The 15,132-nt window shown below is 40.5% G+C and overlaps 1 protein-coding gene across 2 annotated transcripts in view; it reads left to right on the top strand.

The window, feature by feature from the left end:
• MAP3K5 (mitogen-activated protein kinase kinase kinase 5) overlaps positions 1-15,132 on the top strand; it is a 169,284-nt gene that overhangs the window by 58,248 nt on the left and 95,904 nt on the right. For both annotated transcript variants that reach the window (XM_070417761.1, XM_070417762.1), the window contains 2 exons: positions 8,324-8,347; positions 14,328-14,521. In XM_070417761.1, coding sequence (XP_070273862.1) covers positions 8,324-8,347; positions 14,328-14,521 — 218 coding nt within the window. The remainder of the gene's footprint in view (positions 1-8,323; positions 8,348-14,327; positions 14,522-15,132) is intronic.

The following is a 15,132-nucleotide window of genomic DNA, read 5'->3' as shown; positions in this document are numbered from 1 at the left end:
CGTTGAGAGAAAAAACAAACAGTCTTGTTCTTTTATTTTAATTATTTCAGAAATGATTCAACTTTCTTCTGAGCTACTTGACATTCATGTCCATTTGGGGAAAGAGGTAATTTGGGGGAGGAGCTGGTAGGTTATGCATGTGAGCACGGCTGTATCAAGATTTTCTCTGACCATCTTGAATTGACAAGCCAGATTATTTATTTAGAGGAAGTGATTTCCCAGTTATAGAATCCATCCCTGAGGTTTTGGAAAGGGCTTGGGACTGGAGAGTCCAGTTTTCTTTCATGTCAATTAATAATACTACATCTTCTAAGCAATCGTTACTGGATAAGGTATGCCCTTGTTGTCCTAATTCCTCTTTTACCTCCCTACCCCCCCCCACCCCTAGCTCACTGTTTGTAGCATCTTATTACCATTTGTCAAAGGGAGAGGGAACTCTGTGCTACCCTGCAAATGGAAGAGGTCATCCTATCACGGGGTTAGCACCAGAATTTTTTTTCATGTGTAGAGACTTTCATCACAGGCCCATGCGTTTGAATACCTTAAAGAGCAGGAAGGAATACCTCTGCACACAGAAAATGAGAGTCAGAACGCCTCCCCAAATGGAGCAACAGTTGCTGAATTCTATCCCCTTTCATTTACTGTAAATTAATGATTCTTTCATTGGAAGTTGATTTTTGTGGCACTCCAACCCATCATCCTATTTGAGTCATTTTAGAATGCACCCTTGAAATTATTGAAATTTATGGGTAAAATGTAGTTTACTATACAGAAATTCATTATACCTATAACTTTTCAACAATTCAGTTGTTTTTTTAAAAAATAAATACCTGTACTTGAATTAGATGGTCCAATTAGGCGTTGCTGAAAGAAACAGCTGGTGTCAAAGAAGAGGAAGTTAATTACAATTATTGCAACACATTATAAGGAGAAGTTCTTGTTAAGGAGCTATTTCAAATGCTGTGTGTATAAAAATGTCACTCATCAGCATCCCAACCCAGTTTAAAGACATGTTTCTACTTACAGTAGAGTTCTCCCACCAAGATATATTTATTAAACAAGAAACAGAATTAAGAGGGAAGGCCAGCCAGCATGGTTCAGTGGTTGAGCTTCAACCTATGAACCAGGAGATCACGGTTCGATTCCTGGTCAGGGCATATGCCCAGGTTGTGGGCTTGATCCCCAGTGTGGGGCATACAGGAGGCAGCCAATCACTAATTCTCTCTTATCATTGTTGTTTTTATCTCTCTCCTTCTTCCTTCCTCTCTGAAATCAATCAAAATATATTTTTTAAAAAATTGAGGGAAGAAGACTAGAATTTCTTTTAGGATTACTTTCCAGCTTTGGTGCAATTTAACTTGACTTTTGGTATAGGTTGTTTTAATTGACAGTTGCTTATATCAAGAGAAGGATGTGTTCTTACCCCTGATCACAAGACAACACAGGTACAAATTGTCTCTAGATCTGGAAATACAGGAGTTGAATTGTGGTTGTTTGCTTTGATAATATTAATACTCATATTGTATACGGCTTTAAAATGCTTGAAATACTTTCATAAACTTACTTCATTTGGTCTTTAAAAACAACCCAATGAAATAGACAAAGTTAAGTACTTACCATATAGATGGGACAGATAGAAGATATTTTCTTAACAGATGAGAAATAAACTTAGAGAGCTAGAGAGACTTAGGGGCACACACAGCTAATAAATGTCAGAGCAGGCAAACCCCATGTTCTTGGAGTTGTCCTCAGGGACATTTTCATCTAAGTCTGTCTGTAAATTTCATATGTCCTACAGAAATAGGATTTTCAGCTTTTTGTTAGATTATTGAATTGTGTTTTTAACCTTGAGCTTTTATATATGCATAACATGTAAGCACAAATGTAATTAGTTTTTCTTACATAAAAGATGGGCCAGTTCTGTGACACCTGTGTGGGAGTATTCTTTCTAAGCCTTCTCAGCTTTGCTTTAGCAGCATGGGGAATGGTAAGGTGAGTCCCATCTTCTCAGTGAAGCTGAGGGTGTTCACAACAGCCAGTCTGGTATTTCCCTGTCCTCCTTGGAAGTGCTGAAATTAGGAAGAGGATGGAACTGGAGAGTATAAGAAATCTCTCTTTTTCCCCTCAACTTTAGTGGAAAAACTGCCATGCTCCTCTGGGACAGAAAGAGGGGTCAGAAGGGAAGACCCAGAAGGTCACCAGCTGGGGGCTATGCTCTTCCCTAGCCAAGAACTCCCAGCGCCTTTCCTTTCTTTCTGAAACAGAGATCCTGGTTGCTCATTCTGCTTCTCCCACCCTGAGTGGATTTGACTTAGCAACCCCACACCAGCTGTTCCCACTTCCTTCCCTTGGCTGCAATTACCCAAATTTTAGGCACAAACACTTCCCAATTTTGGAGATATTCCATTTATTTATCCTTAAAATGACCTCTTCAAAGTTAAATTGTCCCAAATAGCTATTAAAAGTTGTCTTCATCTCCTCTTGGAATGAGATCTAAACTAGATTTTTTGTCTTGCTTCCTTATTTGGTTATCAAAGGATACTGGAAAATTGGAAAAAAACACACACACACTTTTTTTTGTTTATTTTTGGTACCGCCAAGGACTATACTGAGCAGAAGTCCCCTAAAGATTTCATACAATTATGAAGTTGTAATGGAGCAATGCATCTCCAGAAACGTTCTCTGATAAGGAACTGAAGTTTATATTCATTTCATCTTTATATTTCTAGACACCTAGATGAGACACTTACATGAAGTGATGTGAAATATGGCAGTTGTGTATGAAATTTATTCCCCTTTCTCCTTTTATTTAGTACAAATTAAACTTTCACTATTCTGCTTCAGTAGGTAGATAGCTTTTGAGGTCTTGTTTGCTATTTATTTGTACTGAGTTAAAATACACAAATAGTATTGTTTTTGTCTTTTCAGTTGTTACCTCATTTGAAGTTATATCATAAACTGAGTGTCTCCTTCAAGAGAACAATTTGTATCTAATTAGCTTCTATAAGACATAAGCAATAGTTCATAAGAATTCAATAGATTCCTATAGGGATGGTTTCATACAGTTTTGTAATTGTTATAATGGAGGCATTACCTAAAATTACGGTTAAGAAGTCATGTAAGAGGATTGTTACTCCAATGAGTAATTCTTCAGGAAGACATATCATATTGGCTCTAAGCCAAAGCAGCTGTGGTTATATTCTGTAGGGAGCAGAGCCTTTAGCTCACTCAGTTCTCACCCCAAGTGACAAGTCACCTCCTGTGACTACCACTGCCGTTCCTGTGCCTGGTGCACCAAAAGAGAGATGGTGGTAGAGTAGCTCCCTTGCAGGGCATGGGGGCATCTCTCCTTCCGGTTACACAAGGACAGTGTTGACTGTGATGGGCCTTTAGCCAAAAGCAAATGATAGAGCACAGAGTTGTAAGAGACCAGCGGTCACTCAACCCAACTCTCAGTGTGTTACTTTACAGAGAGGTGAAATGACACCTGGCTTGTCAGGAGCAGAGCCAGAACTTACACATATCTACCCAGCCCATAGTCCAGTATCTTATCCATTCATTAACTTATTTATTCATGTTTTTATTGAGTGCCTACTCTGTGCCATTCAATTTGCTTGGCTGTTAGTGGGGTACAAATATGAATAAAACATGGCCCTGGCATCCAAGGTGACTCACGCTGTGAGATGGGGGAATCGTATGAAGAAACATTTGCAGTTAGTACATGCAGTGCTGTCATAGAGGTGTGTATGAGGGTTAGTGCAGCCAAAATATGGCATCATCTACTTCTTTGGGGAAGATAGGTATCATAGAAGACGGTGAAGGCCAGCTTCACAGAAAACAGGTTTTTATGCTATGCACAGGGGATGCTACTTAGCAGAGCATGAGGAGAAGGGCTTTTCCTTGTTATTTGGAGGAGAGAGGATCTTCCTATCAAGAGAACAGTGTATGAAAGGCTGTCGTTTACTGCTCTGGAGAGATGTATCATAAATCAGATTTCAAAAATTCTCCATACTGTGTTCCTGACTTTGTTGATTATCCAACATTTTTCTGTTTATCTACACTAATAAAAGACAAACATGCAAATTGACCGTACCTTTGCTATGCCTTAAGCCACGCCCACCAGCCAATCAGAGCGACTATATGCAAATTAACCCAACCAAGATGGTGGCCGGCAGCCACAGAGCTGGAGCAAGCAGAAGGCTTGGTTGCCCCAGTGGTGGAGGAAGCCAAGCTTCCCGCCTGCCGTGGCAGCTCTGAGCTCCACTCAAAGCAACAAAGTTTCAATTGTAGAAGATAAATAAACCCCAGATACCTGCTTTCAGCCAGCCATGGCCATGGAGCTAGAGCGAACAGGAGGCTTACCTCCCACCTATCCTGGCTGGCTCTGAGCTCCTCTCAAGGCTATAAAGTTTCAATTATAGAAGGTAAATAAATCCCAGAATAAAAAGAAAAAAAAAGAAAAAAAGAAGAGGCTGGGAGCTTCCGTCGCCAGGGGGCTTGGCCAGCCTGAAAACGGCCTTCAGCCCCTCACCCAGACTGGCCAGGCACTCCAGTGGACATCCCCACCCTAAAAGGGGTGTGGCCAGCCTGGAAACAGCCATCAGCCCCTCACCCAAGCTGGCCAAACCTCCATGGGGTGAGGGTCCCCACTTTGTGGCGGGGGGGGCTTGACCAGCCTGCAAACAGCCATCAGCCCCTCACCCAGGCTGGCCAGGCACCCCAGTGGGACCCCCACCCTCATCCGGGACACCCTTCAGGGCAAACCAGCCGGCCCCCACCCGTGCACCAGGCCTCTATCCTATATAATAAAAGGGTAATATGCAAACTGACCCTAACAGCAGAAAGACTGGGAATGACTGGTCACTATGACACACACTGACCACCAGGGGGCAGACGCTCAATGCAGGAGCTGCCCCCTGGTGGTCAGTGCGCTCCCACAGGGGGAGCTCTGCTCAGCCACAAGCCAGGCTGACGGCTGTCAGCACAACGGTGGTGGTGAGAGCCTCTCCCGCCTCCTCAGCAGCGCTAAATATGTCTGACTGCAGCTTAGGCCTGCTCCCCACTGGCAAGTAGACATCCCCCGAGGGCTGCCGGGCTGCCAGAGGGATGTCTGACTGCCAGCTTGGGCCCGATCCCCCAGGGATTGGGCCTAAGCCAGCAGGTGGACATCCTCTGAGGGGTCCCAGACTGCAAGAGGGCATAGGCCGGGCTGAGGGACCCCCCTGAGTGCACAAATTTTTGTGCACCGGGCCTCTAGTTTTATAATAATAGTTTGTTCAGAGACCTGTGAATGTACATGTGTGTGCATGTGGGCTTGATTGTGTGCACACAATAGCTGCTTGTGAAGCACCTGTGAGAAAAACCTCTTTCAACCTTCCCCCACAATGTCTCTCATCTGTCTCTTGATTTCCACTCCCCTGGCACCACCATTGCCCAAGGCCTTATTGTGAGTCCCCTGGACTTTTGCAATAGTTTCCTAAATACATTTCCCCTCCAATACTAATACAACCACCTAGTTAATATTTTTAAAACTTTAACAACGTTTACCTTTTATTTGTCTTTCTTGGGTAATACATTCACCTGGATAATACATTTAAAAATTTTAAAGTGCAAAAGAATGTGTGGTATAGGGGAAAGTCACTCTCCTTCCTTGTCCTTCAGCCAGCCAGCTCCCCTCTTCAATGGAAACATCTGTTTGTTATTAGTTTCTTGACTTCCTTCCATAGATATTTTATGATTGTACACCTTAGAATTTTCTTTTTTTCTCTTTTATACATAAATAGGAGCATAGAGTAAAAATCATTCTAGCCCTGGCCAATGTGCTCAGTGGTTAGAGTGTGGACCTGTGCACCAAAAGGTTGTGGGTGTGATTCCCGGTCAAGAACACCTACCTAGGTTGTAGGCTTGTGTGAGAGGCAACCAGTTAATGTGTCTCTCTCACATCAATGTTTCTCCCTCCTTTCTTCCCAACTCCCCCCTGTCCCTCCTCCCTCTCTTCCACTTTCTCTAAAAATCAATGAAAGAAATATCCTTGGGTGATGATTAAAAGAAACCACCATTCTGTACTTTGCACTTTCTTCACTTAGCAGTATATCTTGGAGATCTTTCCATATCACTACATAAAGAACTTCCTCATTCTTTGTTTGGCTGCATTGAAGTTCATTGTATGGCGATATCATAGTTGATTCAACCAGTTTCTAGTTGATAGACATTTATTTTGTTCCCAACCTTTGCAGTTAGAGAAGTATTCCCTGTGTGTTGAAACTTCATTATGTATATGGCTCAGCTTCAAAAACACTTTGATTGCCCAATGCCCACAGAACAGAGTACGATATTTTGGCATTCAAAATCCTCTTCAATGACTTTCTAATCTTATTATTTGTACTTTCCAAAATGAACTGTCTGCTTTAGCCTAATAATTACATTTAAGACCTTTTTCAAATACTTCTTTAATTTTCTCTTCTGTACTTCCCCAAATGAACTGTCTCCTTTAGTCAGTGATAATATTTGTTCTTCCCTACATGGGCCTTTGCTGTTCTTAGTCCTCTAGCTTGGATCCTCACCTCCCAGCCTTGCCTTGGGAAGTTGTGTCTGTTCTTGTTGGCTCATCTTGAGTTCCACCCTCTCTGCTGATCTTCTCAACAATTCTTAGTAACATCTTCTTTCTCTTAGAAACCCCAGTCCTTGATGTATATGCTCTTTTGACTTAGCTCAGTGATGGCGAACCTATGACATGCGTGTCAGAGGTGACACGCGAACTCATTTTTTTGGCTGATTTTTCTTTGTTAAATGGCGTTTAAATATATAAAATAAATATCAAAAATATAAATCTTTGTTTTACTATGGTTGCAAATATCAAAAAATTTCTGTATGTGACACGGCACCAGAGTTAAGTTAGGGTTTTTCAAAATGCTGACATGCCGAGCTCAAAAGGTTCCCTATCACTGAGCATGTGTGTGCACACATGCATGTGCATCTAGGCTTATGATATTTCTTTTTAAATGTGTACATGTCGTTTTTATCAGCAAAATTGTGAAGTATTGAAGATATTTTAGTTATATGTATTTTATGGCTCTCACAATTACCCAGCACAATTCCTTTCTCTATATATTTTTGTTTACTTATCTGTTATCCTTAAACATTCAAAAGTCTTACATCCTGCTGTAAGCCAAAGTCCTCATTGGTTTCCCTTGCCATGTTGATCCTGGGATTAAGAATGATGGCTGGTCCCCTGAGTTTGTATGGCTTTTCTCTCACCTGCTACAGCTGGCTTCTCTTCTTTTTTTAAAAAAAATATATTTTTATTGATTTCAAAGAGGAAGGGAGAGGGAGAGAGAGATAGAAACATCAATGATGAGATAGAATCATTGACCGGCTGCCTCCTGCATGCCCCCTACTGGTGATTGAGCCCACAACCCGGGCACGTGCCCTTGACCAGAATCGAACCTGGGACCCTTCAGTCCATAGGCCGATGCTCTATCCACTGAGCCAAACCAGCTAGAGCCTGGCGCCTCTTCTTAGCCACCCTTGAGGCTTCACACATGTCTTATATTTCCTGTTTCCATGACAACATGCATACCTCCTTTGCCAATAAACTGTTCTATTTCTTTTTTTCTAAATTATGATTCTTCACCCTCAGTGAAGCCTTTATACCATAGGGTTTTCTAGATTCTCCTCCATGTTTCCAGTCACTTTAACATCTAGGAATAATAATGATGATAGTTAGTTTTATCAAGAGCTTTCTATGCACCAGGCACGTTATTTGCCTGATCTCATTCCTTACAACCTAAAAGATAGGGATACTGCCCGTAACATGTTTATTGCCTTCTGTTTCTTGTTGAATAATACATGATCATATTTATGACTATTTATTGACAGATGGCCTTATTATCTATGTGTGGATTGGCCCATTTTGATAAGTGGCCAATGCCCTTTATTTCCAGCTGCCCTGGAGGCAGCATGCTGCCTGGTCTCCTCCCAGGGCATGAGTGAGGTTGTACTTATTTAGGGAAAACAAACTCATTTTAACAGTTTCCAAAAAGATCATGACTGGTAAAATAATTCTACATGCACATATTCTGCCAAAATGATTTTTAGATTATTCAGTTTTGGGATTTTACATATTGGTGCTGTTTTTTTGTGCCCTCCCGACTCCGCTCTGTCAGATTATAAACTTCTCAGATGCAAAGATTTATTCTACACTCCCTGAAATCTCTAATTGCTAATAAAATTATTAATACAAAATTTCCCATAAAGTATGGTTCAGTTAATTAATTGAGTTAATTAGTTTTGTATTGACTTCTTTACTTTTTTTTCCCCCCAGGAAATCATTTGCCAGAAGAATACTGTGAGTATTTTACTTAACTCTTCTAGAAACTTTATCTTTTCTTTTCCATCAGCTAATTTATTATTTTCATCTCCACAAAATTTTAACTTCCATCTCTTTAGAGTTTCTGATATATCCATATAAATATGATTATTTTACCTAAATATTCCTTTATAGTAAGATTGCATTTATAATATTGGGAGGTGATACTGATATCTGCTTTTTTAAAGTACATAATTACATTTTTGAAAATATTTGCAAAGTATATCCAATTTTGTGGAATTATAAATGACACTAAAGCAGCATATATATACACTCAGATACACACATGTGTATGCATGTATGTATGTATATCTACATATATATAATATAAGCTATATATACAAATTATAGATATACATATACACATAAATACATACACATATAGAGATATATTTATATATGCATAATTCTATCTAATGTATCATCTATTTATCAATAGAGATTGATTTAAGTTAAGTCTTATATCTGTTTTTGAGATAACACTACAAAATTCCTACCCTCCACACGGAATTAAATAAAAGTTAAACAGTGATAGAAATAAATTTTAAAAATGTTTAAATGCCTGAAGAAAAAGAACATACAGGTGAGTCACCTGTTATACCAATGGTTGTATTTTTCATTTTGGAAAGTAAGTCAGTGTTTGAAAACTTTAAAGAATGTATCTCTGCAACTTAGAGTAGAAATAATATACTACAAATATCTGCATGATTCAGTTTAAGATGATAACATTAAAAGTACAGCTTTTCCTTAGATCAGAAATGTAAAAGCTTATTTTACCAGGTCAGAGACTCATTGCAGCATAAATAATGTTGCCTCTGCATTCAACAGGAAATGAACAATTATTGCTTCATGCATCAATTCAGTGTAACAGATTTCATTAAACAAATATTGATTGAGCATGTACCATGTGCAAAGCTTCGGGCTGGTGCCACAGGGATTCACAAAGGAGGTTGAAAGTGACAACCACCATATTTCATAGCTGTTCTGTGAGACAACAAATGAGAAGTGCCAGAGTCTACTTAGGGGATAAAGTCAGTAAACAAATAAGCAAGCAAACCAATTAGAAAATTAACATAAGGCGACATGCTAAAGAGTGGGTGACCTTTACATCAAGTGGTCATGGAAGGTCTTTCAGAGGAGGTAGCAAGTGCTACCTGAGCCCTGCATGGTAGGTTTGGATGTGTGGAGAAGCAGGTTTATAAGAAGATCAAAGACTGCACATGATGACCAAGTTGCCATTGATTTGAGTAAGCTTCTGTTTAGGTGCTGGCTGTCCTTATCCAAAGTGGAGTATTTTGAGCATATATTTCAATATGTTTGAATGCTGAGAGCATTTCTTCCCAGAAACTTAATTCATTTGCCACACATGCTTATGTTCATTTTTATGTTTTTTTTTAAATTAAATACAGAATTGGTGTTATTTTAATTAAAACAGTGAAGATAATTAGAATAAGACTAGATTTTGAGACGTGGGTTTTTATAGCCATGGAAACAAGCATGGGCCCAGGGGATTGGCATTGCTATTTTATGACCATGCCTTAGTGTTTTGAAATTTAAGGAAATATAGTCTTTCTCCTTTTAAAAGCAGTTTAAATATTGTAGAATTAGTATCTTCTTAATAAAAGGCATTTTTTGCACCTGAGATATCTGTTCTTAATCACACAGTGGTTGGTTTGTGTATTTTTTTAATCCTCACCTTTTATTGATTTGAGAGAGAGTGGAAGAGAGAGAGAGAGAGAGAGAGAGAGAGAGAGAGAGAGAGATAGAGAGAGAGAGAAAGAGAGAGAAACATTGATTGGTTGGGTTACCTCCCGTATGTGCCCTGATTGAGGATCATAGCTGCAACCTAGGTATGCACCCTGACTGGGAATCGAACCTGTAATCCTTTGTTGTACGGGACAATGCTCCAACCAACTGAGCCACCTGGCCAGGGCACACAGTAGTTGTTGTTATTTTGTTTTGGATTATTAGTGACTTCAGACTCTGGGGTTGGTAACAATCATGTAAACAGAAATTGCAGTAATAATATTTCTAAGTTGTATGTGAGCCCACTTGGGAAATAAATGTTTCCATATTATTTTGAAAAAGTGCTTTCCTCCGCAGTTTAGATATTTTTTTAAAAAACACAATAGCCCACAACCAACCCCCACACTTTTTCCCCACTGCACCCTTAGTAATATGCCTGTGCCTCCTGCACCTTCTCAGCCTCTCCTGTTTTTAACATCAACAATGGGAAATTGAAAAAAAAAAATTTATTGCTTCAGAAACATAGGCAATAAAGTGCAGTGAGACCAAGAACTTAGAAAAACCTTAGCATGCAGGTTACTGTGAACATGAATTTTGAAGCCTTATTTTTTGGGTTTTGAAGAAGACAATTTCAGGAAATGATTTTTCTCTGCTGTTTGCATGACTCTCATTTGTCTTTCTTTGCCCCTTCACTGCTCAACACACGCCCGGACATCTGATAGTCATTCTCTCCCAGAATTCGTTTTGCACAGATGTATTATTCCCCAATGCCCAATATTGCAACAACAGTGTGTTAGATTTCATGTCTTATACACAAATGCACGTGGTATTAAGGCTCCTGAGGATACAGAACTTGATCCATCAGCAGAATTATAATATTCTGAAACTCTAATATCACTTTTCTAGTTCATTGTCTGCCCATCTTTTTCCCCCTCCTTTTGTGACTTGGAAGATTCAGAGCATTTTCTGTGGTGATTTTGGTATAGTGCTTATCTAACATAGAAGCATCTGATTCTGTTGCTCTTTTATAACCTATTCATAGTTTAAGCTTCGGAAGCTTTGGAAAGCAGCCTCTTACTGTACGTGCCTTTCCTTTCTGCCTGGGCAGTGGCTTGGCTAAAAGGATTAAATTGGTGGGCATGCTATGCAATCTTGGCAACATTTTAAAGCAGGATATGTGGATTTCCCCTCTTTCTGACTAGTCTTCCAATTATTGTTGCACGAAGGAGAACTTGAGCAAGGAACACCTTTGTGCTCTTGATTTAAAAATCAAACGTCAATCTCTGGAAGTTCTTCTCATACTTTAAATGGAAGCCAGGTTTCTGCTTCATTACCTTACATACATGCAGTGCCTCAAAGAATAAAATGTTCATAAATAATTAAGCCTGGCCACTAGGGCATTTGGCACTTCTTGTCTGTTTGCTATGTGACAGTAACTTGGCTCATGCAGGGTTCACGGAAGGTGACCTGAGGCAAAGGGTTGGTGTGCCAGCATGTAAAGGACACTGGGGAGGGTGCCCAGCCCCCTAGTGATAATGGCAAACCCTCTGGAGAAAGAGTCCCTGGCTGGCGTCCCAAACAGCACAGACCAGCTGTGACCTCTCAAAGCCTTACCTGTTTCCTCACCTGGAAAACGGAGACAGTAGCAGCTTCTTCAGTGGTGTTGTGAACTATGACCGTTCATTCCCTGGCACATGCAAGTGGGAAATAAATGTTTGTTCTCATTAGTTTATTCCTGAGGGTCAGAGCAGTGATGTTTTGTTCTCTGTAATGCTGATGTGGCTGGGAACTCCCTGTGCTCCCTGGAATAGCGTTAAATAGAGTTTTCCACATACTCATTCTAATGTTCAGTCCTTTCCTTTTAGAGGTCTCTCCCGGGTTTGTATTTTTGCTTGAAACTCTTTTATGTTCCAATCATGTATTTCTAACTTTCTTTTGGATATTTTCTCTATGGGTATCCTGCTCCCCTGAAATCCTAACCTCTCTAAAAGTGAACATTTTACCCTTCCAAATCAAACCTCAGCTTCATATATATATATATATATATATATATATATATATATATTTTTTTTTTTTTTTTTTCAGAGAAGAAGGGAGAGGGAAAGAGAGATAGAAGCATCAATGATGAGAGATAATTATTGATCAGCTGCCTCCTCCATGCCCCACACTGGGGATTGAGCCTGCAACCTGGGCATGTGCACTGACTGGGAATCAAACCATGACCTCCTGGTTCATAGGTCGATGTTCAACTACTGAGCCACGCCGGTTGGGCCAAATCTCAGCTTCTTGACCTTCTTCCCATATATTAACTGGAAGTCAGGTTCTGTTATTAATTGCTTGATATATAACAAGTGCTCCCAAGTGCAGTATGTCCATAAATACTTAAGTCTGGTTCTGCTTTCTGAGTTCTTACTTACTGTGGAATCGCCTTTGACTCCTTCCCCTCTCTCAATCTCTGTAACCAGTTGGCAAGTCTAGATGATTCTTTCTTTTTGACATTGAGGGCATGTGTCCATTGCTACTGCAGCCAGTCTGGTCATGCTTTGTAGCTTCCTACCTAATTTTCTGCCCAGCCTGTCAGAATGCACTGCCTTGATGGTGTTTTCTTTCCTGCTCTGAATCCTCCATGATTCTCCCTGCCCAGCATATGTAATTTAAAATCCTCAGCTTTGCCTTCACTCCCCTTCCCTGAGCCCTAAGCTCTGGTCAGACTTGCTTATCACCGGGGGTGCCCAGTGTGACTTTGCCTTTCCTCTTCCCAGCTCCGCTTTTGTTTGCACTAGTGTTCCCTCACTTGGCGCCATCAGGAACCAACAGGAGATTAGGATGAGTGAGTGGAGGAGAGCGGCATGGCTGGGGTTAGAGAGAGGCAGAATTTGGATAGTCAGGCCTTTGTACTACAGTGATATGTTTTCTCTTCATCTCAGGAGCATGGGAGAGGGCTTTAAACAGCTGAGGGAAGTGATCTGATATGGGCTGTAAAAGGATCACTTGGACGGTTGGGTAGGCAATAGATTGAGGGCAGGAGTGGAAGCAGGGAGACTGGTTCAGGCCGGTATGTTAGTGGCACTGATGGTCTGTAGTGCTGGTGAGAAGATGGAAGGGAATGGACAAATGTGAGATATATTTTAGAGGTAGAATAGATAGGATTTTGATAGGATGTGGGAGTTAAAGGATGGAAGCATCAAGGATAACTTCTACATCTCTAGTTTTAGTAACTGGGAGACTAATGGAGCCACGACTGAGACACAGTAACCTGGAGGGGAGTAGCTTAGTTTTGTCACGTTAGCAGCCTTTAAATGTTAGTTCTTATTATTTCCCTGAATTTGTGTTGTATCTCTCTGATTACATTTTAAGTTCCCTGAAGGCAGAAGGCCGTGTTTTAATTACTCTGTTTTTCCTACAACATATATCATATGGCTCAACCCTGAGAGATGGTGAATATTTAAATTGATTGATAGAAACTGTGCCATACTGTTTTTTGAATCATCTGCAAGTCTTCATTACTTGAATTAAGCAATTAAAGAAATTGGAGGAAATTTCCATTTTCATAGTGTTGGAGTCCAACCCCAACAGGTCCAGGGGTCCCCAAAGGTGTGGACGGAGTTGGCGAAGAAGGAATGACACGAAGACAGCCTTCAGTTGATCAGCAGCCTAGTCAGGACCTCTAGCCAGGATCTCCAGCCAAAATTCTGGTTAGGAACTCCAGCCAAGCTCTGGTTAAGATTTGATCAGGATCTGATGATGATCTGATGTTTATTGTCTTGTTACATCCGTATTTATACCAGCCGATTTTAATCCTGTCAATTTCTATTACAGAGGTTAGGGCGTTTCTTATCTCCATTCCAGGGAGTAAAGATTATGTAGCTTAACTACCTGCCTGGCACTTAATTAAGGGGTTGTATCCCCTCCCTAACCTCAGGGAAAAATCCCCACCTGGGGAAACAACCTTTCTCGGAGAGGTGGCCTTGGTTAAAACACGTAGTGCTAAGGGGAGCAAACATATTAAGAACAGTATGCTATATACGCCAGGTCCCTTGAAACATATGCTGTGCAGATGTTTCTTTCCTGCAGCGACTGTGTCAAGCAGGCTTTTGTCTTTCCTGTCACATTCAGAATTGTTATTTAAGATGCTCACTTAAGTAAGGCTTGGGGTTACGCTAGTGTGGAGTCTACAGGCTGGCTCACCACCTCCTGGTGCCTCCCTCCACAGATGTGCACTGGGAATTACACGTTCGTCCCGTACATGGTGACTCCACACAACAAGGTCTACTGCTGTGACTGTAGCTTCATGAAGGGGTTGTCAGAGCTCATGCAGTCCAACTTCGAGCTGCTTCTAGGACCCATCTGCTTACCTCTTGTGGATCGTTTCATTCAACTTCTGAACGTGGCACAAGCTGGCTCCAGGTAAGTTTAATAAGTGAAGTGTTAGTCTACTTATTTGTGCATCTGATGAGATGTTTCTTAGATATAGTACAGCAGCCAAGAAGCAGGAAAACTGTATAATATCCTCTAAGTCAGTGGTTCTCAACCTTCTGGCCCTTTAAATACAGTTCCTCATGTTATGACCCAACCATAAAATTATTTTCGTTGCTACTTCATAACTGTAATGTTGCTACTGTTATGAGTCATAATGTAAATATCTGATATGCAGGACGGTCTTAGGCGACCCCTGTGAAGGGTCGTTCAACCGCCAAAGGGGTCACGGACCACAGGTTGAGAACCGCTGCTCTAAGTGAATAAAATAGATGCCCCGTAGTCTACATGTTGCATTTTATTCACTTATTCACAGACTAACTTGAAATCAGAAATATAAAGGACTGCTGTGTTATACTGATGGTAGAGCTAAAAATAAATTTAAAGTACAGAAACATTATCCGAGTAAATGTCCAGAGACTTTTATTTTAAGAGCAAGAACTCTGCAAAAATTGCTGAGAGCATTATTATATTTCATTTAAATATAATATTATATGTTTTCTTATTTATTTTTATTTAAGGGTCATTTATATTGTTAAATG

This window comes from Myotis yumanensis, unplaced genomic scaffold (assembly GCF_028538775.1).
Source record: "Myotis yumanensis isolate MYYU_CA2020_CCGP unplaced genomic scaffold, mMyoYum1.0.hap1 SCAF_6, whole genome shotgun sequence".
Classification (NCBI taxonomy): domain Eukaryota; kingdom Metazoa; phylum Chordata; class Mammalia; order Chiroptera; family Vespertilionidae; genus Myotis; species Myotis yumanensis.
Note: the sequence above shows the minus strand (reverse complement) of the source record. Positions and strands in the feature narration are given on the sequence as shown.